The following is a 25,906-nucleotide window of genomic DNA, read 5'->3' as shown; positions in this document are numbered from 1 at the left end:
CATGCTCAGGATAAATTACGAGATGAACGCTATTGGCTACTGCCCTCTTAGTTCCGACGTACGTGTTCTACGTCACCTCGTTCTGAACGATCGGATTTTCCAACATACGACCGTGTGTACGCAAGACAAGTTTGGGCCAAAATCCATCGGAAAAAATCAGACGGATTTTGTCGTTAGACTGTCCGACCGTGTGTACAGGGCAGAAAGCCTCGCACCCACAATCGGATTTTCCGATGGGAATTGTGCGATGGCAGGCTGTTGGTGGAAAATCCGACCATGTGTACGCTCCGTCAGACAATTGTTGTTGACAAAAGTGCAAAGTACAAATACGCATGCTCGGAAGCAAGGATGAGCCGGAAGCAGTCGGTCTTGTAAACTTGCGCTCGTAATGGGGAATTAACATTGGTGACGTGGCAAATTATGTAATCTGGAAATGCAGCGCACAATTCTCTTCTTCTTTATGGGATAATAATGAAGCTGCTTTGCTGGTGATACTGATGGAGTTATTGCAAATTCATTTTCAAAGGCTTTTTTTTCTAGTGATATCAATAATAATATTATTATTATTTATTTTTTTTCACAATAAGAATAATATTATTTATTTTTTTATTTTTTATTTGTGCAAGTTACCACAACACCATTATCCTGTAGTTTTTAAGATCAAAGATACAACTATGTTGGTGTCCCTCGTTAATCTTAGGGCCGGTTCACACTGCAGGTGAGGCGAGGCGACTCCGACTTGCCTCGCCGCGACCTGCAGCGGCCTCGGCGGCGACTTGCAAATGACTTCTGTATAGAAGTCAATGCAAGTCGCCCCGAGGTCGCCCGAAAGTAGTACAGGAACCTTTTTTCTGAGTCGGAGCGACTCGAGTTGCTCCTCTCAGAACGGTTCCATTGTACAGAACGGGGGCGACTTGCGGGAGCGAGGCGAGTCGTGTCGCCTCGCATCGCCCGCTGTGTGAACCAGCCCTTACATTGTATTTTTTTCAATGTAACTGCTACTCCCAAACTGTCATTTGAAGTAAAACACATAGCCAAGTATTATTCTACACAATTTTTTTTTATTGTGCATTTAAAAAAAGAAAACAAATACAATTAGACATGTTATCTGCCAATAGAACTTCACCAAAAATATAGAAAATATACCAAATCAAATAATTATTCAACCAAACAAATAATGTCAAAGCAATAACTCCAAGGCAAATAATAAATAACACGTTATCTCCTCCGATTCCACAACATGGCTGGTTGATGAACGGCCGTTCAGAAACAAACTGAAAAGCGCAAAATGAAAAGCGCGAATCAATATGCACCAAACTTCTACTAACGCGAAATTAGCAGAAGGAGCCCAAAGGCTGGCGCTAAAGAGCTGAAAAACAACGCAGTACGTCACTACTTTTGTGATTGTTGCCCGACAATCCCTTGCTGTTTGTATGCAAGACAAGTTAGGGCCAACGCCCTTTGGAGAAAAGTCCAGGGTTTTGTTGGCCAACAATCCGATCGTGTGTATGAGGCTTAGTACTAATCCTACTCACAGGGCTGCTGTTAGAAATCACATACAGCCTACCTGACAGGGCCCCCCTTCCTGGACGAAAGTGACGGAGGACATAGATTTATCAGTCCCTTGCTTTGCAGCCTCAGTAGCACAGATTACTACATAGGAAATGCTCTGAGGCTTCCTACTCATTCAAAACTGAAGCATAGTAAACACACGATGAATGGACACAGAAGTGATGGGTACTCAAGTCAAGTCAATCTTTATTGTCATTCTACTACACGTGAGGACATAGGGTAGAAGGAAATGTCGTATCTCATAGGACCACGGAGCTACTTATTAATTAAACATAATCATAAATATACAAAAATAGAACACAGAGAAGAAAAAAAATTATAAACCTAAACACATCTGGAAACTATGTAACTGTACATATACTATGTATTCCTAGGAGTCTTTGTAGCAGCAAGTGTTTGTAAAAGTGTCTAGTGCATATTCAAGAGTAAAAAGGAGGAGAAGTGAGATGTTCCTGGTCAAAACACAGAGAAGAATGCTCCTTACATTGGTGGTCAGTGGGAAGAATGTTCCTTATATTTGTGGTCAGCGGGAAGAATGTTCCTTATATTGGTGGTCAATGAGAAGAATACACCTTATATTGGTCCTCAGTAGAAAGAATGTTCCTTACATTGGTGGTCACTGAGTAGAATGCTCCTTATATTGGTCCTCAGTAGAAAGAATGTTCCTTAGGCCCCTTTCACACATGCGGACAGTATGCCGACACCCGCTATTGTCCGCCTCCGCAATTGTCCGATTCTGCAGACGGAGGAAAATCCTATTTTTCTATCCGTCTACAGAGCGGATCGGATGAACGCAGACAGACAGTCCGTGCTCATCCGATCCTCATAGAGGAGAGCGGAGAGCCGCCAGCTCAGCGGGGACAACGGAGCGATCCCTGCTGAGCGAGTGGATCATCATGGGGCGGATCATTACTGATCCGTCCCGTGTGAAAGGGGCCATACATTGGTGGTCAGTGAGAAGAATGATCCTTACATTGGTGGTCAGTGAGAAGAATGCTCCTTACATTGGTGGTCAGTGAGAAGAATGCTCCTTACATTGGTGGTCAGTGAGAAGAATGCTCCTTACATTGGTGGTCAGTGAGAAGAATGTTCCCTATAATGGTGGTCAGTGAGAAGAATGCTCCTTACATTGGTGGTCAGTGGGAAGAATATGCCTTACATTGATGGTCATTGAGAATAACGCACCTTACATTGATGGTCAGTGAGAAGAACGCACCTTGCATTGGTGGTCACTGAGCAGAATGCTCCTTATATTGGTCCTCAGTAGAAAGAATGTTCCTTACATTGGTGGTCAGTGGGAAGAATACTCCTTAATGGTGGTCAGTAGGAGGATTTCTCCTAACATTGGTGGTCATTAGGAAGAATGTTCCTTACAATGGTGGTCATTTGGACGAAGACCAGAAGATATAACTAAAAAAGATCATTGATGTCAACCCCTAGCATCCTCTGGAGGGACCCTGGTTAATATAGACTGGAGTAGAATGACAGCGGCTACAGTAGCAGCAGAGCAGACAAATCCCAGACTGTGTATGTAAACATCAATCACTGTGAATCTGTATTGTTTTGTCGACAAGTGGAAATAATAGCATTAGCATTTAATTGTCCTAATTGTTTGGTGTTTCCTCGCATTGCTTGCATTCCTAATCTATTATCTCTTTAATGTATTACTGGGAGGGTACAGGGGATTGCCAGAGGTGACGATTATCAGTATAGATGTTTAAATGTTTTTTTTTTTCAATGAAGATAACACCTCCTTATCAACCTACACTTTCAAAGAATCAATAAGATAAAACTAATCCCCACCCCCCACCCCCCCAACAAAAATAATGTGTGTATATATATATATATATATATATATATATATATATATAGATAGATAGATAGATAGATAGATAGATAGATAGATAGATAGATAGATAGATAGATAGATATAGATATAGATATAGATATAGATATAGATATAGATATATATATATATAGATATAGATATATATAATTTTGTAAGCTTACCAGTCCTGTGGCGGTTACATTTTTAATTTTTAATTTTAATTTTTAATTTAATTTAATTTTTTTCAGACTTTTTTTCTTTTTCTCATCAGCTAGAAATCCTACCATTAGCACACTTCCTGTCCTACAGCGGCATCACTGAGGAGCAGAGTTGTCCCCCTAGTCTCCTCTCCTTACCTATATTACAAATAGAGGAGGTCTTTTGAAGTTCTCAGAAAATAGCTTGAAAAACCTGGTGCACAGAAAGACACCGGCACTCAGGCAAAATCAACAGATATTTTCTGTATTTGCTGAAAATATTGTTGACCTGAAAAAAAAAGAAAACTAAAGCAACCATCACACCTAAGCGCTTGAACTCTTGAGATGATCTCTTATTCTGTGATAAAGCTGTGATTGCTGGGGAAATACCTTTCTATGCACAGCTGACTTCCTATCCTGCATTTATAATGAGGGAGGCAGCCAGCAATGTCTTCATATCTCAAAATATCGAATAATATGGAGAGTTTCCATTTATCTACACAGTACATATTGTTATATCAGATGTTTCTATTCTTAAATCCTGTCTGGGTTACATGTTATTAATAACTCCTTTATGGAAGGAAACGTATGCTTTGAGTTAGAATTTTTTTTTTCAACCTCTTGTATTTCATAACAGGGGAAATGGGAAAACCGTCATTATTCTAACCCCAAAAGTCTTCTGTCACCTTTTGTTCCAGTGGTGCTTAAAGTGACACGAAAAAAAAAAAAGTTATTATACGTTTTGTATGCTCCATCAGTGAGCTCGTCCTTCCATAATTCCCAATCATTTTTGGAAAAGTGATCTAGATGTATACATGTGGTCCTGAGGGGATTATTGATCAATACAGATGTTTAATTGCATCATTAAGATTAATTATTTAACCAGCACAATATAAAGGACCAAAAAGTAAAGTAATTAAAGCCAACATTAAATTACAACTTCAGCTATATTTTTTTTTTTATTTGGCAAAGAGTGGAGAAGGGTTGGGACCTCTGTCAGTTTTTTTTTTTTTTTTATTCTACCCATTGAGTAGATTCCTCTATACGTATTTTGTGATCACCCAGAAGAGCAATCTCTACAAAGAGCAATGATAGCACTTGTTTTAGTAGCACCGAGAAGGGGCAGAACTTCTGCCAGGCGTTAATGGCTACCTTTGTTCCAGCTCGAGTGTTCCACTTCACTTCCTGTTTGGCCACTGGGCGAGGAAAAGAAGGGAGATCTCTGTAAAGGGGTCCCAGAGAAGAAAAGAAAACATACAAAGGTTGTAATCATTTCCAACTATCCAAACATAATTTCCTTAACCATGCCTTCCCTATAGCTCACATGACCTATTGATGTGAAACCTGTCCTGCAATGGAAAGGGGGTGGAGCTCAGAATCAGTAAATGCCCAGCCTGGATTTATGGAGGTCCAGATCCAGGAACGTTAAAAAATAATTCTAGGAACACCAGAGGGAGTTAGCCAGCTAAATCAGGCAACTTTTGGTTCAAATTTGTCTCCAAAGGCAGTTTTATTTTCCTCCCACCCCCTAAATCTTCAAAAACATACATAACATGGGATGCTACAATAATCCTCAAGCCGCGTACACACGGGCGGACTGTCTGGCCAACTTAGTCCGTCAGACAATCCGACGGACAGTCCGTCCTACTTTCGAATGAACGGACTTGACCACACACGGATGCAAAACAGTCCGCCGAAAGTTTGCGCGATGACGTGTACAGCACGTACGACGGGACTAGAAATAGGAAGTCCAATACACAGCAATGCAACCTTTCGCCGTGTAAATCCTTTCTGAGCATGCGCCATACTTAGTCCGTCCAACTAGCCTACTCACGAGCGGACTGTCCGCTGAAACCAAAGTCTGACGGACAATATTACGGAAATTCCGAAATACTTAGTCTGCCAGACTGCTCGCTGAAAAAGTCCGCTGAAGCCCACACACGAGCGGACTGTCCGCTGAAATGTGTTTCGGCGGACTAAGTTGGCCAGACAGTCCGCCCGTGTGTACGCGGCTTCAAAGATGTTGGGTAGGTTGGCAGTAAACACACAGAGTCGCGACTTGCAAAACGATGTATTAAAACAGCAAGTTAATAGTACAAACAGCCCCAGTGGGGAAGCTCATCTGACTGGTGCCACTCAGACTCAGGGATACCAACAACATCTGTCAGGATTGGAGGTGGCCTGGCTGGTTTGACCCAAAGGGGAGGTGTCCTGAGAAGGTAGACTTAGTCCCTGCTCTCTCCCTAACTCACCGCAGCCTTTCCCTATCACTGACACTGACCCTGACAAAACGGAGAACCTGTGCCTACCCTAGCCACTCTTTTAAAGTGTGCCAAAACAAGCAGTCAGAGTCTTAAATAGACTCTGCTTGACCCAACGTGGTCACCAGGGTCACATGGGGCAAATGTGTGTAGGGGCCATAACCCTTTGCAGGGTGGCCTTAACTTTTTGGGCTTAATGGTTACCTCCGCTTGGCTTGTTCTTCCACGTCTAGGGGTTCCCAGGGTTGATACCCAACAACTTTGGACGCTGACACCAATAAGGTCCTTTTGAAAGGTTTTATTTTGCATGGGTAACATCCAACAACACAGTCTCTCTGGGAACAGAGGGCAAGGGTGAAGAACTCAGGCACCTTGAACTGCAGACATAACAAAGTCTCTAGTACCACCCAGAGAGTAGCCACTCGCAGCTGGGCGCTTCAAGGCTGAACAAATCTCTAGCCAGAGATTATGGCAGTCAGCACTTGGATTCAGAACTTGTAAAATCTCTGACCTTGAACAAGTTGTAACTGAAAGTGAATAGGAACCTTTTTCCTCAGTACCTGGAATGTTCTCTGTCTCCTTGAGAGTACTGGAAAAAGCGTGGATTCGTCAATGTCCTTCCCAACTCAGTAACCAGGCACTTCTCAGGATGCCAACTAGTTGGCCCTCCTCCGAAGAGTCCTTCACCAATCACTTTCACGAGCTGTGGTGCCTCTCCAAGCCGAGAGCACACCCAGACACCTTGAATCCTCCCTCAGTTACTGCGCCTCGGACCTGCCGGTTCCGAGTCTCGGGAAAAGATGGATCCCTACCCCAGACCAGGCGGGTCTATTGGGGGTAACCAACAGAAGCATGTTGCGGAGCGTCGAACGCTCTGTGACCGGGACCCCTCGTGGGGCTACCCCGGTCCAGGAAACAGGAACAGACCGCTAGGGCCTCACGAACAAACCACCCATAACACGTGACCTCAACATCTTAAGTACCCCTCCCCAGACTCCTCAGCAGGGCCCGGTACACCCACTTATTGGCTCAGAGGAAGCTGATACCCAAAACGTCCAACCAGGCCTTGTTCTGGCCCGTCATGTGCACCTCACCGTACACATGACCAGGTAGAACTCTAAGCCCTTGTACACATGGTCGGACATTCCGACAACCAAATCCGTCGGATTTTGTCCGAAACTGTTGCATACACACGGTCGGACAAAGTTGTTGGAAAATCCGATCATTCAGCACGTGGTGACGTTATTTCGTTACGATGGGACTACGTTCAGGCTAGTAGCCAATAGCTTTGGTCTAGGAATTTGATCTGAGCATGCGTGGCACTTTGTCCGATCGGAATTCTCTACACATGATCGGACAAAGTCCGATCTGATCATGTTGTCGGAAAATTTTATAGCCAAGCTGGAAAACTTGGTCCGTCGGATATTCAGACGGAAACAGTCCGATGGAGCCCACACACGGTAGGATTATCCGACAACGCGGTCCGATCGGACAATTTCCGTTAGAATGTCCGACCGTGTGTACAAGCCCAGCCAAACTGATGTCAAAGTTAACCTACATAATTAACCCTCAGAACCTCATTAACGTTCTGAGGCAAAAACTAAATTTACACATGAATGACACTTTGTCTAAAATGTCATCCGCTACATGTGAAACGCAGTTTCTCTCAACTTCCTCTCCCATCTGCATTGACGTTGCAGCCAAGCACCAATGGGTGTGGAGAATACAGACTGCACCTGCCTAGAAGTAGAATAAATGTGCCTATTCATTCACAATCCTAACTTTAAGAGAACATGTGTGGATAGATATATGGGGCTGCCTACTAACTTGTTTTTAAAACATGTGAGATGTGGCTGTCATCCTCATCCTTATATGGCTTTAAAGTGGACTACTGACCTTGAAAATGTAGGTAGGTTGGGAGTGTGATGTCACACTGGGTGTGAATGTTCCAGGTCTGTGACTCAGCAGGTCGGAAGACCACCGGACAATCAAGTTAGCAATAGCTTGCTTCATATTTCAATGTTGGAGTATTCTTCAAGTCCTTTCTATCTTTTGGTGTAAAGCTCAGGTATTCAAATCAGCGTATGTTCTGTTCTCTCCATAGTGGAGCCGGAGTTTAAGTATGTAGCCAACATGCACGGGAATGAGATCCTGGGAAGAGAGCTTCTCCTACAACTGGCTGAGTTTCTGTGTGAAGAGTATCGGAACAGGAATGAGAGGATTGTCCGGCTGATTGAGAACACACGGATACATATCATGCCTTCTATGAACCCAGATGGCTATGAAGTTGCTGCAGACCAGGTACTACTAAGCTCTATGCTTTGATTCAGTGGGCACATTTTGTATCTAAACTAAATTCATTTTAACCAAATATGTTTGTGTTCCACCAGTAGAACTGTTCCTCCAGTGCACATGACAAGGAAATCTTCGTCAATGCATGGATATGTACCAGGTATATCACATGGTTTATAGTTGTGGCCTAGTGGTTACTAGTTCCTTCTACAGTGGTTGCCTGGTGGCTCCAGAGAGTTGGGCTTATGGTTACTGGTATTACCCTGGAAAACAAGGGAGACCTTCTAGTTGGTGTTGCTGTGTAATTGGTCATTGTGGCATCTCAATGTGCCTCTACAGTATTGAGGACACTTCTCTGGCTGTATATGTTTGCAAAGAGTGAGGATTGGTTTGAGTAGCTCCTGTGCTGTCAAGTCTTGGGCAGCTAAACATGCATTCTGAGGGGCTTGCATTGTCAGTAAGAAGGAGAACAATGGTGAGACCCCCATTGTAGGGCAGTGGCAGGTCCTTTGTTGTAGCCAATTTGGGTAAATTGTGGAAGAACATCTGCTGTTGGGTAGTAATGTCAAGTAATTCCACAGCATTGGCAGACACAAATGTTGACGACAATAAACATGCATAGTGGTTGACATTAAGTTGTAATGTTGTTCATTGGGATGGCGAGTGACTATCTGGGGAACAAGAACCAGACATCATATTGTTCAGATTGTAGTACCAGAGAAAAATTGTCATTTCTTGGACACTAATTGAAGACGAAAATCAAGTTGTTCTCTCAGTGGAGCTGAGGCCTCTTGTGTGCTCTTCTGTGTCGTGTGCCAGAAACCACCCTAAGGATACATAAGGAACGTATTATTCCTTAGTGTGTACAAATTCCACTTAGCCACAGAACACAATATTGACATGGTAACTGGAATGGCTTTGCTTTGTTTTCCATAGATGGAATCTAAATTCATATATTTTCATGGTAATTAGGATTATTGCATCCTACACTTACCCAAGTGGTAAAGCTGAAGGCTCTGTGAATTTCTCTCTAGAAAAGAAACTAGGGGATGCTCCCTCTATGAATAGAATGACATTGTTTCCTTATATAGCAATCTTATGGCTAAGCCATGGGTTCTAATCATAGACACTTCCTAATGGCTTCCTGTTTTCTATTAGCTGCATTGGTCGGAGTATGTTACCATGCTTTGAAAAATGAATACAAATATATCTGTGCAGAATTGGTGTAAAGCTAATACACAGTGTATACTTTATCTGTGTACTCTAGGGTTTCTTACCTAGGGTCTTACTATGATGATTAATATCTGCTCAACGTTGGCTTTAATGCCCTGAAATGTTCATGTTGACTAAATAATTAAATAAAACCCCAAAATTTCCAAGCTCCACTTACCAACCAGCCTGCGACCAACCAAATTAACCTAACAGTATGCGTTAAAAACAGGGGTTTAGTTGCACACATTTGTAAATACACGTGTAAGCTGTAGGCCACGGCAAGGCACCCTGTATCATGCAGATCCTAACTCTAACTTTGAAGAGTCTTCACAGTGGGAGCACATGTATTCTGATGGATAGATGAAGGGCAGATGACTGGAGACATCAGGTTGGTTGGTAAGTTGAGCTTGGAAATTCTTTGGTTTCATTTGACATGCATTTGCCCTTCCAGTGCTCCTTGCTGTGAAGACCAGTTATAGGTGAGGGCAGTGACCTTTTTTTTTGTATTGTTGACTACATAATTATATAGTCTATCTAGTTCAACCAAGGGGAAAAAAAAAACATACAATCCTATATACACAATCTTATACCCACAGTTGATCCAGAGGAAGGCGAAAAACCCCAGCAAAGCATGATCCAATTTGCTCTAGCAGGGGAAAAATAGGATTTTTGTACTTGACCTTAGGGTTATATCGCCCCTTTAGGAGAGGACTAGGCAGAACATGTTAAAAACAGCAAAACTGCACAGTACCACCCAGGGGGCGGTCCTACTGGCAATAACCCCTCACTGCATCCAGCAGCTCAGTTCTTCAAAAGCAGTACAAACATAAATAGGAGGGGTGGGTGCTGTGTCCATCAATGAACTTCAGAGAAAAAGATTTTACGGTAAGTACAAAAATCCTATTTTCTCTTTCTAAGAAATGTAAAGCAACCTCTTTGGGATGTGATGCCTGAGGACATAAGGACGGAGGCACAATGTCAGGTCACCTTGAGGCGAGGTGACAGATGCATAGGGATCAGGAGTGCAGCGCAAGGTTGTGGACCCTAAGGCTGACTTCTGCGGACGGAGACAGATTCCACTGAGGTTAGAGCGTAAGATTCCCTGGGGCGTGGAGTCTAAGAGCCAGCAGGCGTTCACCAGAGCCTCTAATGGTGAGGATGGACTTGGCTGCAACTGGCTCCAGGTCGCGACCCCCAGTGTACCCCAGCTTGCACCCACAGTAGGCAACAGGAGGATAGGGACAGTGAGGGATAAAGCCAAGGTCAGGGCCACAAGTAGACACAAATAGTCAGGGACACGCCAATAGGTCAGGATCACAGGCAAACAGGGATAGTCAAGGACACGCTGAAGTCGGTAACGGAACAACATAAGAGCACACGGCAGGTAACAGGAAGCTAAATACACAAAGGAATACACAATGGTTGATCAGCAGGGTTGGCCTGCAGTGCACAGGTTAATATAGAGTTCTCTGATAGGAGCTAGGGTAGAGTCATGCCAGAGGATGGATTACAAAAGCAGTCAGGTGAGGGTCGGCTGGTCTCTAGAGATGAACACATGGAAACAGGTAAGCAGACAAACTCTATTGCAAAACCATGACACACAATGTCCTCATTTATATTTAAAGCTGAAACAAACTTTGGAAGAAATGAAGGCTGTGGGCGCAGCACCGCCTAATCCTTGTGGAGGATGAAGAAGGTAGACTTGCATGACAAGGCTGCCAACTCAGAAACCCTCCTGGCAGATGTAATAGCCACTAGAAAGACTACTTTCTGAGAGAGTGTCTATAAGGGAATCTCCCTAATGTTTTCAAACAGCGGTTTCTGAAGCACCAAGAGCACCAGATTCAAATCCCATGGAGGCAGCGGTGGTCGAACCGGGGGGGTCACATGTCGAACCCCCTGACCAAAATTACTCACCAATAAATGAGTCACCAAGGGTTTCTGAAAAAAGACAGCCAAAGCTGATATCTACCCCTTAATGGTGCTTAAGGAAAGTTTTTGATCCACTCCTCGATGCAAAAACAGCAGGATCCTGGAAACTGAGTATGTGTGTGGATGCCACTCCATCTCCTTACACATAGAGATGTAAGCCTTCCACGTACGATGATAAATCTTCCGAGAAGATGACTTCCATGCCCTCAGCATAGTGGAGATTACCGAATCCGACAGACCTCAGTCCCTTAGCACCTGGCTTTCAACAGCCATGCCGTTAAAGCCAGCAATGGTAAAGCAGGATGAAGTATTGGACCTTGTGACAGAAGGTCCTCTCGCATCGGCAGCCGCCAAGGAACATCTGCCACCATTCGTACTATGTCGACGTACCACAGACGCTGAGGCCAATCTGGGGCAATCAGAATCGCCGGAATCCCCTCGGCCTCCACTCTGCGAAGCAGACGTGGTAGAAGTTTGAGTGGGGGGAAGGCATAAATCAGCCGATAATGCCCCCATGGAGCCACCGTCGCGTCTGCCGCGTCTTCCCAGGGATCCTTTGACTTGGCCACAAACCTCTGTACCTTCCGATTGAGTCGAGAAGCCAGGAGATCCACATCTAGTGTGCCCCACCTTAGGCAAAGGAGCCGAAATACCTCCGGATGTAGAGACCATTCCCCTTGGTCCAGCATCTGATGAAATAGGTAGTCCGCTTGCCAGTTTTCTATGCCCGGAATGTACACGGCCGACAGAGACAGCACGCACCACTCTGCCCACCGCAGGATGTGAGGGACCTCTAGTGCTGCAGCCAAGCTCCTTGTTCCTCTTTGATGGTTGACATACGCCATCGCCATGGCGTTGTCCGACTAGATCCTGACCGGGCGGCCCTGCAGCCTCTGTGACCATGTGGAGAGGCACAGCCTGATCACCCGAAGTTCCAGCACATTGATCAGCAGGCGGGATTCTTCCTGGGTCCAGTGACCCTGGGCCGACTGTACGCCCCAAACTCCTCCCCAACCAGTCAGGCTAGTGTCCGTTGTGATCATCGTCCAAGAACGACTTCCCGGACCGGAGGGCCGGTGACCTCAGCCATCAGAGCAGGGAATCCCTGACTAGCTAGCTCAATTTGACAATCCAGGGACAACGGAAATTTGTCCCATTTGGACAGGATCTCCTTTTGCAAAACTCGAGTGTAGAATTGAGCATATGGTACCGCCTCAAAAGTCGCTACCATGAGACCCAGGACTCGCATGCAAAAATGCAGCGACAATCACCTGCAGGACACCAATAACTTCACTGCAGCTTGTCCGAAGGGAGAAAGACTCTCGCCTCTGAGGAGTCCAGAAGCAAGCCCAGGTACTGCAGGCGTTGAGTCGGCACCAACACCAACTTCTGTAGGTTCAGTACCCAACCAAACTCCCGAAGAGTTTGCGTAGTGATTGGCACATCCTCCCTAAATTCTGAGGCAGAAGCTGCCCTCAGAAGGAGGTCGTTCAGGTAACCCACAATTGCGATCCCACGCTGCCTTAGCTAAGCCAAAATTGGGGCTAGCACCTTGGTGAAGACCGTCAGTGCCGACGCCAGGCCAAAAGGGAGAGCTACAAATTGGTAGTGCTCATCCCCGACCACAAATCGCAGAAACCTCTGATGCTTGATGCATATGGGGACATGCAAGTATGCGTCCTTAATGTCCAGGGACGCCAGGAAATCCCCCTGATGGAGTGCAGCGACCATTGAGTGAACTGATTCCATCCTGAAGCTTTGTACTTTCACAAAGCTGTTGAGGGCCTTGGGATCCAGGACCGGACGGACCCCTTCCTTCTTTGGGACTATACACAGATTGGAGTAGAGTCCCTGAAACCTTTCTGGTGTTGGTACAGGCACTATCACCCCGCGCAGCAGGTCCTGTACTGCCCTGAACAGGGCTTCCCGATGAGCCGAAAGAAGATGAAGGTTGGAGGGAAAAAATCTGTTTGGCGGACAAGAAAGAAACTGTATCTTGTATCCTGATGAAACCAGTTTGCAGACCCACTGGTTGGAAAGTAGGGAGGTCCACCGAGCTGCAAACTCCTGAAGGTGACCCCCCACCCGAGAGTCGGCGGGGCAAACCTTCATGCGGTACCATATTTGCCAGAAGTCTGCACTAAAATACAAGTCAGATTTTAAGTATCCCCTGCAACAAAATTTTTATTTTGGTGAGATACTACCAAAAGGAAAACACACCTAAAGGGATTCAGACTCTGCAACTTTCCTAATTAGACCCTTGCAGGTGCAGCAGCTGACTGATCATTATAAAATCACTCCCATACACACTCACTTTGCACATGGACACAGACAAGCAAACAGCTATTTCTTCATAATAACACAAGGAAGGAATCTGCAAAAAAGTTTGTTAAAATCCTTGCGATGTACATTGCTGATCCGAAGGGGAATGTTTTTTTTTCTCAACAAAATTGGAGTTACTTTTTAAGGTTTGCACTGAGCACCAAAGCAGAGTAAGGTTTGCACTGAGCACCGATGTAGAGTGAGGTTTGCACAGAGTTCCGATGTAAAGTGAGGTTTGCACTGAGCACCAAAGCAGAGTAAGGTTTGCACTGAGCACCGATGTAGAGTGAGGCTTGCACTGAGCACCAGTGTAGAGTAGAGTGAGGTTTGCAATGAGCACTGATGTAGAGTGAGGTTTGCACTGAATACTGATGTAGAGTGAGGTTTGCAATGAGCACTGATGTAGAGTGAGGGTTGCACTAAGCACTGATTTAAAGTGAGATTTGCACAGAGCATCGATGTACAGTGAGGTTTGCACTGAGCACTGATGTAGACTGAGGTTTGCACTGAGCACGGATATAGAGGGAGGTTTGCACTATGCACCGATGTAGAGTGAGGTTTGCACTGTGCACCGATGTAGAGTGAGGTTTGCACTGAGCACCGATGTAGAGTGAGGTTTGCACTGAGCACTGAAGTAAAGTGAGGTTTACACTGAGCCCTGATGAAGAGTGAGGTTTGCACTGAGCACAGATGCAAAGGGGTAAGATTTAACCTTTACTTTTTTATTTATGCTTATATTTCTACATATTTGTTGTTACACCTATAACAAACCGATCATCACACCAATGTTTTGCGAACTGCACATTTTTAGGGATTCCTTAAGATCAGAATTTTTTTCCCAGGGTTAGAAGGTTTAGAATATACCATGCCACGGTCTGCCTGGCAGGAACTGAACCTTGGACTTGGACTTCAGCATTACGAGTCATTGCATCACCTGTTGGAAGATGATTGTGTGTTTTACTGGGTAGTTTGATTACAAGTGCTCGTTACTGTATGTGTCCAGAGTAATCTGTTACTAATCTCAAGTCTTGAAATTTGTTTAGTCTCAAAAAAATGTATTTACTTTTTAATTTGGTGTAGAGTGTATGGGTTAAACACACCTTCTAATTGGGTTTTATTTTGCAGTGATGACATAAAAGATAGGCAAATCCCGTACACGCGACCGGACTTTCCGGCAGAATAAACTGACGGTCTTTCTGACGGAGTTCCGCTGAAATGGACTTGCCTACACATGATCACACCAAAGTCTGTTTGTTTAGAATGCGATGACGTACGACGAGACTAGAAAAAAGAAGATCAATAGCGAGTAGACAATAGCTGCCCTTGCGTAGTTTTTGGTCGAAATAGCATACAGACGGTTTTCTCAATAGGAATTGATTCTGTCGGAAAGATTTAAAACATGTTCTATTTCTAGGTCCATCAGAATTTTTGAAAAAAATAAGTCAGATGAAGCCCAAACACGATCGGAATATCTGATGAAATTATTCCGTCTGACCTTTTTTGCCGGAATGTCCGGTCGTGTGTATTAGGGAAAAGTTTGAAATCTGCTGCTACAGACAACCCAAAACTTTTCTTGGCTTCTTTTTGGTCTTGTGTTGCTGCTCATAATGTTTACTGACCTCATATATATATAGTACTGAAAATACGAATTTACCTCACAGGGACCGTATTTTAATGGATACTTGACTGGAAGAAATAACTTCAACGATGTAGATTTGAACCGGAACTTCCCTGATCTAAACATGGTTATGTACTACAATGAGAGGAATGGAGGACCAACTGATCACCTTCCTCTCCCGGACAACTGGAAGGAGCAGGTTGGTATAGAAGTCAATTTACAAAGCTGTTACCAAAACAGCATGACTCTTCTGTTAATATAAATTTTAATGTCACTTTTCTTTAAAGTTACCAATGCAGGGCAAAACAATAGAGTCAGTTTACTCCACATCTTCCCAACAGCATTTACCCACCTTTCCTTGCTCCCCTACTACTCCATTCAGCAGCAGGTATTTGTGAATAAAAGGCCCTGTGTAGGCTCCAAACCATCTTGTCAGAACTTGAGGGGGTGCTCAGTATTCCACTTTGCTGACAGGAGGGAGATAAGGTTAATACGCACTGTTGGGGAGTGGGGAGGTTAAAAGTCTCTCTTACTTGCCTTGCAAGACAGAGGAACACTTTAAGTATGTAAACTATATCTATCTGGTGGGCCTGCTCTACCTATATAGCCTTAAATGTCTGCTTTTCACTCACAATGTTGTATTTTAACTCGTTCCCACTCTGTTCAAAATGTCAAAGTTGCTTACTTAGAGTTAAACATTAATAGTTCTCACTAGGGCTCTTGAATGGGAACCTTGATTTTTCCTTTGTACTTTAATAGGTCAGCCCAACCAAAATCAGTATATCAATTTTAACAGAGTTTATGAAGGGGTTCCACTCTTCATGTTGGAATTTCAGTTTTTGATCTAAACAGAGAAGGGTGGGAACACCTAAGACCCCTTGCACATGGGGCCATACAATGTTTAGCCCAGTCCAGCTGCAACCTGCCATAAGCTTTGAAAGGTTGCCTTCAGCATGGCAGGATACTACACCTATCCTTCTCGAGGACACTAAAACACCAGAAGAGATGCACTGCTCCTAGAAGGGCCCCATATGCAAGGGGTCTAAAACTCCAAAGTGGGCTGTACTATATACAGAAACTACAGCTGGGAGATCTCACTACTGGAGTCCTTCAGAGATGTATGGTTCAGCCTACCAAACTCCATGTAAAAATATCACCTTTGGGTGAACTAAACCTTTAAAATAAATAAGACATCTTTGACATTAAAAACAACTGGATGTTTCCTCTTACGGTACTGCTGCTATTATTGAAGCTTTTTTAATTTAGGAGAAGCCAAGTAATTGAGTTTACATTTAATCAGGAAAGTATCTAAAAGTATTTCAAGTTGTCCACTTTGCTCCATTTAAATCAGTGAGTTTCGACGTTCCTGGCCAACTACGTCAGCTCTCGGTGCTGTTTAAGGTGAATCTTTTGGCAGACTGAAGATTTTTCCTTGTTAGAAAGGACTGATAGAAAATACAAGCTGGATAAAATATCTACAGCTGAACATTTCGCAGGGCCTACCTCAGCCTATCCGCCAACAAGTTCAAAAGCCCTAATTAAAACCTTCACCTAAATTAAAAACAGCACAATGTTTAAGTGTAATTCTAGGGGAAGAGCAAAATACAGATGTGTCCTACCTGGCAGAAAATGTGTAATTCTGTTGCACCAGATTTCTAATTTAGAAACCAAGTCATGACCATTTACTGTCCTCCACTGCAGTAAGAGCAATGCAGCTTGTTCAAGGTCAGTTATTGAATAGTGAAGGGACAGCTTCTCACTTACGAAGTCATCTCTGTACCCTTTTTTTAATCAGCAAGCTCCATTTTACAAATTCTCTGCACTGGTTGTGGAAGGAATTCTTCTCTACCAAAGATAATTGGGCCACACTGTAATTCTTATTCTTGGAGGTTTGCTATCTAATGGTAGAACTGCAGGGTCTCCTTGCATGGTTTTAGGGAAAACTGTAGAGATAAGTCTGGAAACCCTAGTCCAGAAAGCAGAAACCAGTCTATAGGACCAACAGATGTGGGATTTAATGCTGGCTTCTTCACAAAATCTGTTATAGTTGAAACCTAGTTAAATAAGCAAGCCCTTGCCTCTTATATTTGTAGAAGACTGGGTTGTAGGGTCTCCCTGTCATAGTTATTGGTATTGTTTCTGCCCAAGTTGGGGTGGTGCATGTTTGCACTCCATATTTTGCTTTTTCTGTTTATTTATTTTTTTATTTGATCCCAATATTTACAAATTTAAAATCAAACTGAAAACGGGGGCCTCTTTTTAATGACATTGGGATAAATGTAGACCTCAAAACTCAAGGTCATGGGGTTTCCAGGGGGATATAAAACCTTTTTTTATTTTAGGTTATATTGAAAGTATTTTTTTTTGTTGTCCTTAGGACTATTGCCACCAGAAATGAAAGCCACATTTTTAGAGTTGTCACTAGAATAGGAATAAAGGATATACTGTGGTGAATTTACTAAAGGCAAATGAGCTGTGCACTGTGCAGTTGCTCCACAGCTTAGCAAATGGGATAAAGCTTCACAAAGAATACCCAATCACATGCAAGGAAAAAAACAGCATTATTGCCTGCACATGATTGAATGATGGAAGTCAACAGAGCTTCTCTTCATTTACTAAACTCTGGGGCAACTTGCGAAGTGTACAGTCTATTTGCCTTTAGTAAACCCCCCTTCCCCCACAGTATATTCCAATAGCAACAACTGTCTAGAAGGACATTTCCTTCATATTGGAGAGATCTCTTTCTGTGTTACCTGACAGGAAATATGATGAAATCTCCCCAAGGGGACACAGATGGCAAGAAAACCTGATAGGGATTTTAACCCTTGCCTTCTCAATCCCAAATGAAAAAATGTTTTAGCTTGAGATATACGTTACTGATTCTTTAGCATCTACAAGAAAGTAACGAGTGAATTAGGACTGATCTGTTACTTTTTGGTTATATGATTTATAGTTTTATGTATAACATTAATAATTAGCTTTCATTAATATGATTCATGTTGCAGATAATTATATCTGATCTTTCACAGGTGGAACCTGAAACACAGGCCATAATTAACTGGATTGAAAATCACAACTTTGTTCTTTCTGCAAACCTCCACGGTGGAGCTGTTGTAGCTAATTATCCGTTTGATAAAAGTAAAGATCTTCGGGTCAGGGGTTACCGCCGGACCACAAGCTATTCTGCTACACCAGATGATAAACTGTTTAAAGCAGTAAGTTATATCATATTATCCTACTCTAAGACCGGGTTCCCACATATGCGGGGTTCCCCTCATCCAATTCGCATGACATGCCAGTGTGATCGGTTCTCAATAGAGCCGGTTCACACATGTCAGGGACGGCCGCAGTCCCTTGAAAGAGGGTCATGTGTGTGTTTGGGTCCAATTTAGGTGCCAATTCACCTGAACTTGTGAACAGACACGCACCAGACCTCAGGTACGAACCTACAGCTGCACATATGTGAACCCGGCCAAAAGCTGATTATTGGTCTCTACTTTCAAATAGTATGTACATCATACTGGTATGCAGTCCTCTACAAAGAGTAGGAAGAATGAGGAATTGGCATGACATTACCATCCCAGCTGACTACCTTCTTCATATAAAACTATTTTTCAGACTATTGTCTCTAGTCCACACCAGGTATAGCTACAAAAGAAATGATGCAGGGAATTTTGGCATTGTCCATACAGATATATGTGTATAGCCAGCAAACGTTATGCCCTAGGTTGTGTGACCAGGTTAAATACAGCAGGAAATAAGACAAAAACTCACAAAACTTTTGGGAAATCCTCTCTTGCCACTAAATCGAGTGTACTGTCCTTATTGGAAATTTTACCCTTATCTACTGTTCTGGTGACATTGTAAAATTTTGGATTACCCATAATTTTCTGCCCCAGTTATGGTGGTCACCATTACAAATGGAAAGAAGGAATCTCACTAGAGGGGACCAAGAAAGTACAAAGAAACTGACAGGGATTCTAACTTTCCCCTACTCTATACAAAACAAATACTTTATTTCAAACTGTCATTTCTCAATATAATACCTTTTGGAGTCTTTGCACTTCAAAGTCCCATCGATGTTCCAGTGCCATAATGGCAGTTTTATAGAAGGTTTCCGCCTGGTCAGCAAAAAAATGCGTTACAACATGTATAACCTACTCTTATGCCGCGTACACACGACCGGACTTTTCGACAGCAAAGGTCCGACGAAACAAATTTGTCTAACAATTCGATCGTGTGTGGGCTCCATCGGACCTTTGCTGTCCAAAAATCGTATGGACTTTAGAAATAGAACATGTTTAAAATGTTTACTCTGGACCCAGTTCCTATGGAGAAATCCATTGGTGTGTATGCTAGTCCGACAGACAAAAAATTGATGCTAGGGCAGCTATTGGCTACAAACTTCCTTATTCTAGTCCGGTCGTATGTCATCACATTCAAATCCATTGGACTTTGGTGTGATTGTGTGTGGCCAAGTCCATTCATTTGGATAGTCCGTCGGAACTCCGCCGAAAGTCTGTCGGGAAGACCGTCGGACCTAGTCTGTCAAAAAGTCTGGTCGTGTGTACGTGGCATTACTCCTACTGTTAAAGAACTTTTGGTTCCACTGAGATGGCTTTTTGAGCTTCTGGAAGAGGTAGAAGTCCAAAGGTGCTAAATCTTGTGACTATAGTGGGTTTGGTATTAAATTGAGGCCACACAGATGAATTGTTGCAATTGCAACTGTGAAAGCAAGAGGACGAGCATTATCATGGTGGAATAGCACACCTTTTGTCAGCATCCCAGGCCTTTTGGATTTTATTTCCTCACAAAGTTGGGTTAGCAAGTTAGCATAAGACTGTACATTTATGGTCTTGCCATTTGGAAGGAAATCCACCATTAATATGCCTTTAAAATCCAAAAAACAGAAGCCATCACTTTTCCAGCTGACTGTACAGACATGGGATTCTTTGGAGGTTGAGAACTGTGATGCTTCCACAAATGTTTTATTTTTATATGTACTTTAAAATACATAGAGGTTGATTTATTAAAACTGAAGTGAAAAATCTGATGCAGCTCTGCATAGAAACCGATCAGCTTCCAGGTTCTTTTGTCAAAGTTTAATTGAACAAGTTGAAGTTAGAAACTGATTGGCTCCAGATTTTTCACACTCCACTTTTAGTAAATAAATCACGTAGCATCCCTAGTTGTAGGCATTTTTCCTTGATTTAGTTGATTCTGGGAGTGATTATGAAAGGAGAGATGTTCATGGACACATGCCTTGTAATGGTGGACCTTCTAACATGCAAGTATACGAGTTATCCTTCCTAAACACAGTTTCCAAGCAGCTGGTCAACTTTGAGACACTTTGTAGAGCTATGACTTTTTTGACAACTGTTATGCAGGGGTGGACTTTCTCTGCCACACTTTTTAGAGTAGTTCATCTTTAATGGATAAATGTTGTGTATTGGTAGAACTTCTTCTTCTATGTTTTTGGCTGGCATCCTTAAACATATATTGTGTAGCGAACAATTGTCATCTGGTGGTTGACCTTCTTTGTCCCATACTGTATATGTTACACAATGGTGTACCTTTCTTAACACATGCTGTGTAAACGTTGTCTTTCTCAAAAACATGTTTTGTAGAGGTTATCCTTCCTAGACCTTTGTTGTAGCATGGCTAACCTATGTAGTGTGATGGTTGACTACCCTGAACACAAGTTGAGTAATATGTGCTATTTTTATAGTCAATGACCTTCATAACATTATTTTTCAGAGACTAGTGTTAATAGTTGGCTCTTTTTGACAATGTGCATTGTTGGTACTTTTAAAGTGACAACTCTTCTGCCTTCAGCTGATTTCCAATCTTGTTACACTTGGCACTTTTGTTAGTTACTGATATTTTCATACTCTAAATGTGTTGACATTGTACATTAATATTACCTGGCTGATATCTGAATTTTTTTTGTCTTTGCAGTTAGCAATGTCTTATTCCTTTGCTCATGGATGGATGCATAGAGAGTTTAATTGTGGGGATTACTTTCCTTATGGCATTACTAATGGAGCTTCTTGGTATTCCCTATCGAAAGGTATGCATCAGTTATACCAATAAGCATGAAAATCTCTGATTATATTGTGGTAATTTCCTCAGTTGTAGGACTCTGTTTGGGCCTTGGGCATTTTGCTAGGGGCTCCAATCCTCTGTTCTTATTTTTAAAACCATGAGTCATAACTACAGAATATTTTTTTTAAAACAGGACTTATTACATATTTACATAGTTTCGTCAGGTTGAAAAAAAGCACAAGTCCATCTAGTTCAACCATAGAAAAAAAATATATCATACAATCACATACCCAATACTATAGCCACTGTTGATCCAGAGGAAGGCAGAAAAAAAAACAGAAAAGCGGGATCCAATTTTCTACAGCAGGAGAAATAAATTCAACAATTGGATTTTCCCTGGATCAACTTTACCTGTAAATGTCAGTGCCCAGTTATATTATGTACATTTAGGAAAGAATCCAGGTGGCCAGGCCTTTCTTAAAGCATCTACTGAGCTGGTCAGAACAACCTCTGGAGGGAGTCTATTCCACATTTTCCACAGTGCAGCTGAGGGAATGAGGAATATATGTCCTCAGTATCTGTTTGACTCTGCCCCCAACAATATTATGAAAAAATAAAAATAAAATAAAATTTGAAGATGTAAAAAAAAAAAAGTGGCTTATATCTGTTTGACTCAAGTGAAACATCTGAGCCTATTGTTTTTTAGATATATCACAGAAAAATGAAAAGGTTAAAGGAACACATTAAGCAAGACAAGCACAAGGCATTTGGTCATACCATAGAAGCTTTTGAAATATGTATACTGCTTAAAAGGGAGCGTCAATTCTACAAAAAATAAGAGTCAGCAGCTACAAAAACTGTAGCATTTGACTTTTAACATACAGACACTCATGTGTCCAAGGATCCAGCGCCGTCCTCACCTGAGCCAGTCCTTCGGGTCATCAATGCCAGCATGTTAACTGTGGGCGGCCAGTTTCTTATCAAAAATAACCCCCCATCGGATAATGTCCGCCCTGTTGTGCTACTACAGAGGACAACGGAGGGCATAGGAGACTCCGAAAATCTCTGAACATCAACAGCTGATCATGAGCTCTACACTGCGCTAGCGCACTTAATACCTCATTCTGCCACACGTTCCCGCATGCTCCCGATGCTCGTACAACTTTGCAAGGGGCGGTGTGCCTACAGAATGCACACAGCTTGGGTGGTGATAAGGGCGGGTACTTCAATGTTACAATATATGTTACCCCTTCACAAAACCCACCCTTCAGTTCAGTAAACACGCCCTGCAAACATGCGCCCATTTCAGAAATCCACCCCCTCGAGCATTGGAAAAGTGTGACAGACTGTAATATTAATTGCACAGGCGCCGTGTATACCTCATGATCAGCTGTTCTTCTTTGGAGACTTTCAGCGTCTCCTTTGTCCTCCGTATTGTGCCTGCACAGTACGGGGCAGACACTATCTGATGGGTGGACACTTCTAGTCAGAACACCGGCTGTGACTCCCTGCGGCTTCAAAGCCAGAAACCCAATGTGCATGCGCGAGCTGTGCTGCACTTTCTGAATGGTCCCGGTGATCACATCTAATGATGAAGAATGTGCTCCCCTCCTGTAGTGTAGAATGTGCTCCTCTCTCATAGAGTAGAATGTGCTCCCTTCAAACAGTGTACAGCAGGGGTCTCAAACTGGAGGCCCTCCAGCTGTTGCAAACCTACAAGTTCCATGAGGCATTGCAAGGCTGACAGTTACAAGTATTATGCTGCGTACACACGAGCGGACTTTTCAACATCAAAAGTCAGACGGAATGATTCCGGCAGACCATTCGATCGTGTGTGGGCTGCAGCAGACTTTTGATTTGCAAAAGTCTGACAGACTTTAGAAATGGAACATGTTTCAAATTTTTCCGACAGAACTCCGCCGGACCCAGTTCCTACTGAGAAATCCGCTCGTGTGTATGCTAGTCCGACGGACAAAAAACCGACACGAGGGCAGCTATTGGCTACTGGCTATGAATTTCCTTATTCTAGTCCAGTCATACGTCATCATGTTCGAATCCGTTGGATTTTGGTGTGATTGTGTGTTGCCAAGTCCGTTCATTCGGAAAGTCCGTCAGAACTCCGTCAGAACTCCGTCGAAAGTCTGTCAGACCTAGTCCCTCGAAAAGTACGGTCGTGTGTACGCGGCATTACTCCCACAGGCAGAGGCATGATGGGACATGTAGTTTTTCAACAGCTGGAGGACCGCCAGTTTGAGACCCCTGATGTAGAGGGCGCTTTCCTCCAGTAGTGTAGAACGTTCTCACTTCTAGTACTATAGAATGTGCTCACCTCTAACAGTGTAGAATGTGCTCCCTTCTAACAGTAAAGAAGGTGCTCTCCCCCAGTAGTGTAGAATGTTCTCACCTCTATTAGTGTAGAATTTTCCCTCTTCTAACAGTGTAGAAGGTCCTCCCCTCTAGTAGTGTAGAATGTGCTCCCTTCTAACAGTGCAGAAGGCGCTCTCCTCCAGTAGTGTACAACATTCTCACTTCTAGTAGTGTAGAATGTGCTCACCTCTAACAGTGTAGAATGTGCTCCCCTCTAACAGTATAGAAGGTACTCCCCACTATTAATGTAGAATGTGCTCCCTTCTAACAGTGTAGAGGGTGCTCTCCTCCAGTAGTGTAGAATGTTTTCTTCTCTAGTAGTATAGAAGGTCCTCCCCTCTAGTAGTGTAGAATTTGATCACCTCTAATAGTGTAGAAGGTGCTCCCTTCTAGTAGTGTAGAATGTGCTCCCTTCTAGTAGTGTAGAATGTGCTCCCTTCTAACAGTAAAGAAGGTGCTCTCCCCCAGTAGTGTAGAATGTTCTCACCTCTATTAGTGTAGAATGTGCCCTCTTCTAACAGTGTAGAAGGTCCTCCCCTCTAGTAGTGTAGAATGTGCTCCCTTCTAACAGTGCAGAAGGCGCTCTCCTCCAGTAGTGTACAACATTCTCACTTCTAGTAGTGTAGAATGTGCTCACCTCTAACAGTGTAGAATGTGCTCCCCTCTAACAGTATAGAAGGTACTCCCCACTAGTAATGTAGAATGTGCTCCCTTCTAACAGTGTAGAGGGTGCTCTCCTCCAGTAGTGTAGAACGTTTTCTTCTCTAGTAGTATAGAAGGTCCTCCCCTCTAGTAGTGTAGAATTTGATCACCTCTAATAGTGTAGAAGGTGCTCCCTTCTAGTAGTGTAGAATGTGCTCCCTTCTAGTAGTGTAGAATGTGCTCCCTTCTAACAGTAAAGAAGGTGCTCTCCCCCAGTAGTGTAGAATGTTCTCACCTCTATTAGTGTAGAATGTGCCCTCTTCTAACAGTGTAGAAGGTCCTCCCCTCTAGTAGTGTAGAATGTGCTCCCTTCTAACAGTGCAGAAGGCGCTCTCCTCCAGTAGTGTACAACATTCTCACTTCTAGTAGTGTAGAATGTGCTCACCTCTAACAGTGTAGAATGTGCTCCCCTCTAACAGTATAGAAGGTACTCCCCACTAGTAATGTAGAATGTGCTCCCTTCTAACAGTGTAGAGGGTGCTCTCCTCCAGTAGTGTAGAACGTTTTCTTCTCTAGTAGTATAGAAGGTCCTCCCCTCTAGTAGTGTAGAATTTGATCACCTCTAATAGTGTAGAAGGTGCTCCCTTCTAGTAGTGTAGAATGTGCTCCCTTCTAGTAGTGTAGAATGTGCTCCCTTCTAACAGTAAAGAAGGTGCTCTCCCCCAGTAGTGTAGAATGTTCTCACCTCTATTAGTGTAGAATGTGCCCTCTTCTAACAGTGTAGAAGGTCCTCCCCTCTAGTAGTGTAGAATGTGCTCCCTTCTAACAGTGCAGAAGGCGCTCTCCTCCAGTAGTGTACAACATTCTCACTTCTAGTAGTGTAGAATGTGCTCACCTCTAACAGTGTAGAATGTGCTCCCCTCTAACAGTATAGAAGGTACTCCCCACTAGTAATGTAGAATGTGCTCCCTTCTAACAGTGTAGAGGGTGCTCTCCTCCAGTAGTGTAGAACGTTTTCTTCTCTAGTAGTATAGAAGGTCCTCCCCTCTAGTAGTGTAGAATTTGATCACCTCTAATTGTGTAGAAGGTGCTCCCTTCTAGTAGTGTAGAATGTGCTCCCTTCTAACAGTGTAGACGGTGCTCCCCACATATATCATAATACAGACCACTGTCATCTTCAGTAGAAGGTGCTAACTTTAGCCCTTTATGAAATCTGTTCTGTATCATAAACAGAATGTCACGGACGAATGACTTTCAGTTTTATTCAAGACTTTCCAAATGTATAGCTGCTGGTTATGTTTGCCTTCCTGTAATAATTAGGCATATCCAAGCCGGGTGGATTGTTTGAGGTCATGGAAGGCTAAACCAACCAAAATGCCTAAAATAGTTAATGAGATTATTTCTGGGAGTAACTGGCTACAGACATTTTACATTCCTGGGCTGGTTATACCACTGAGAACATAACACAAAACATTCCACTTAATTAATTATGCCGTTACATTACAATCGACATCTTTGTTTTATTAATGGGCCGTTTGCGTTTGAATCACTGAGTGTTTGTATGTTAAGATGTTAGTAATTGACCTTATATGTTAGAATTGTGCTCAATACATTAGTG

The 25,906-nt window shown here is 43.2% G+C and overlaps 1 protein-coding gene across 1 annotated transcript in view; it reads left to right on the top strand.

The window, feature by feature from the left end:
• Positions 1-25,906, top strand: part of CPN1 (carboxypeptidase N subunit 1) — a 55,510-nt gene that overhangs the window by 9,082 nt on the left and 20,522 nt on the right. The window contains exons 2-5 of the mRNA XM_077455482.1: positions 7,963-8,159; positions 15,278-15,433; positions 18,264-18,449; positions 21,193-21,304. Coding sequence (XP_077311608.1) covers positions 7,963-8,159; positions 15,278-15,433; positions 18,264-18,449; positions 21,193-21,304 — 651 coding nt within the window. The remainder of the gene's footprint in view (positions 1-7,962; positions 8,160-15,277; positions 15,434-18,263; positions 18,450-21,192; positions 21,305-25,906) is intronic.

The sequence above is a fragment of the Lithobates pipiens genome, unplaced genomic scaffold, assembly GCF_037356315.1.
Source record: "Lithobates pipiens isolate NorthernLeopardFrog02 unplaced genomic scaffold, aLitPip1_a1.2 Scaffold_25, whole genome shotgun sequence".
In the NCBI taxonomy this organism is placed as follows: Eukaryota; Metazoa; Chordata; class Amphibia; order Anura; family Ranidae; genus Lithobates; species Lithobates pipiens.
The sequence above is the reverse complement of the archived record's forward strand: the minus strand, read 5'-3'. Positions and strand labels throughout refer to the sequence as shown.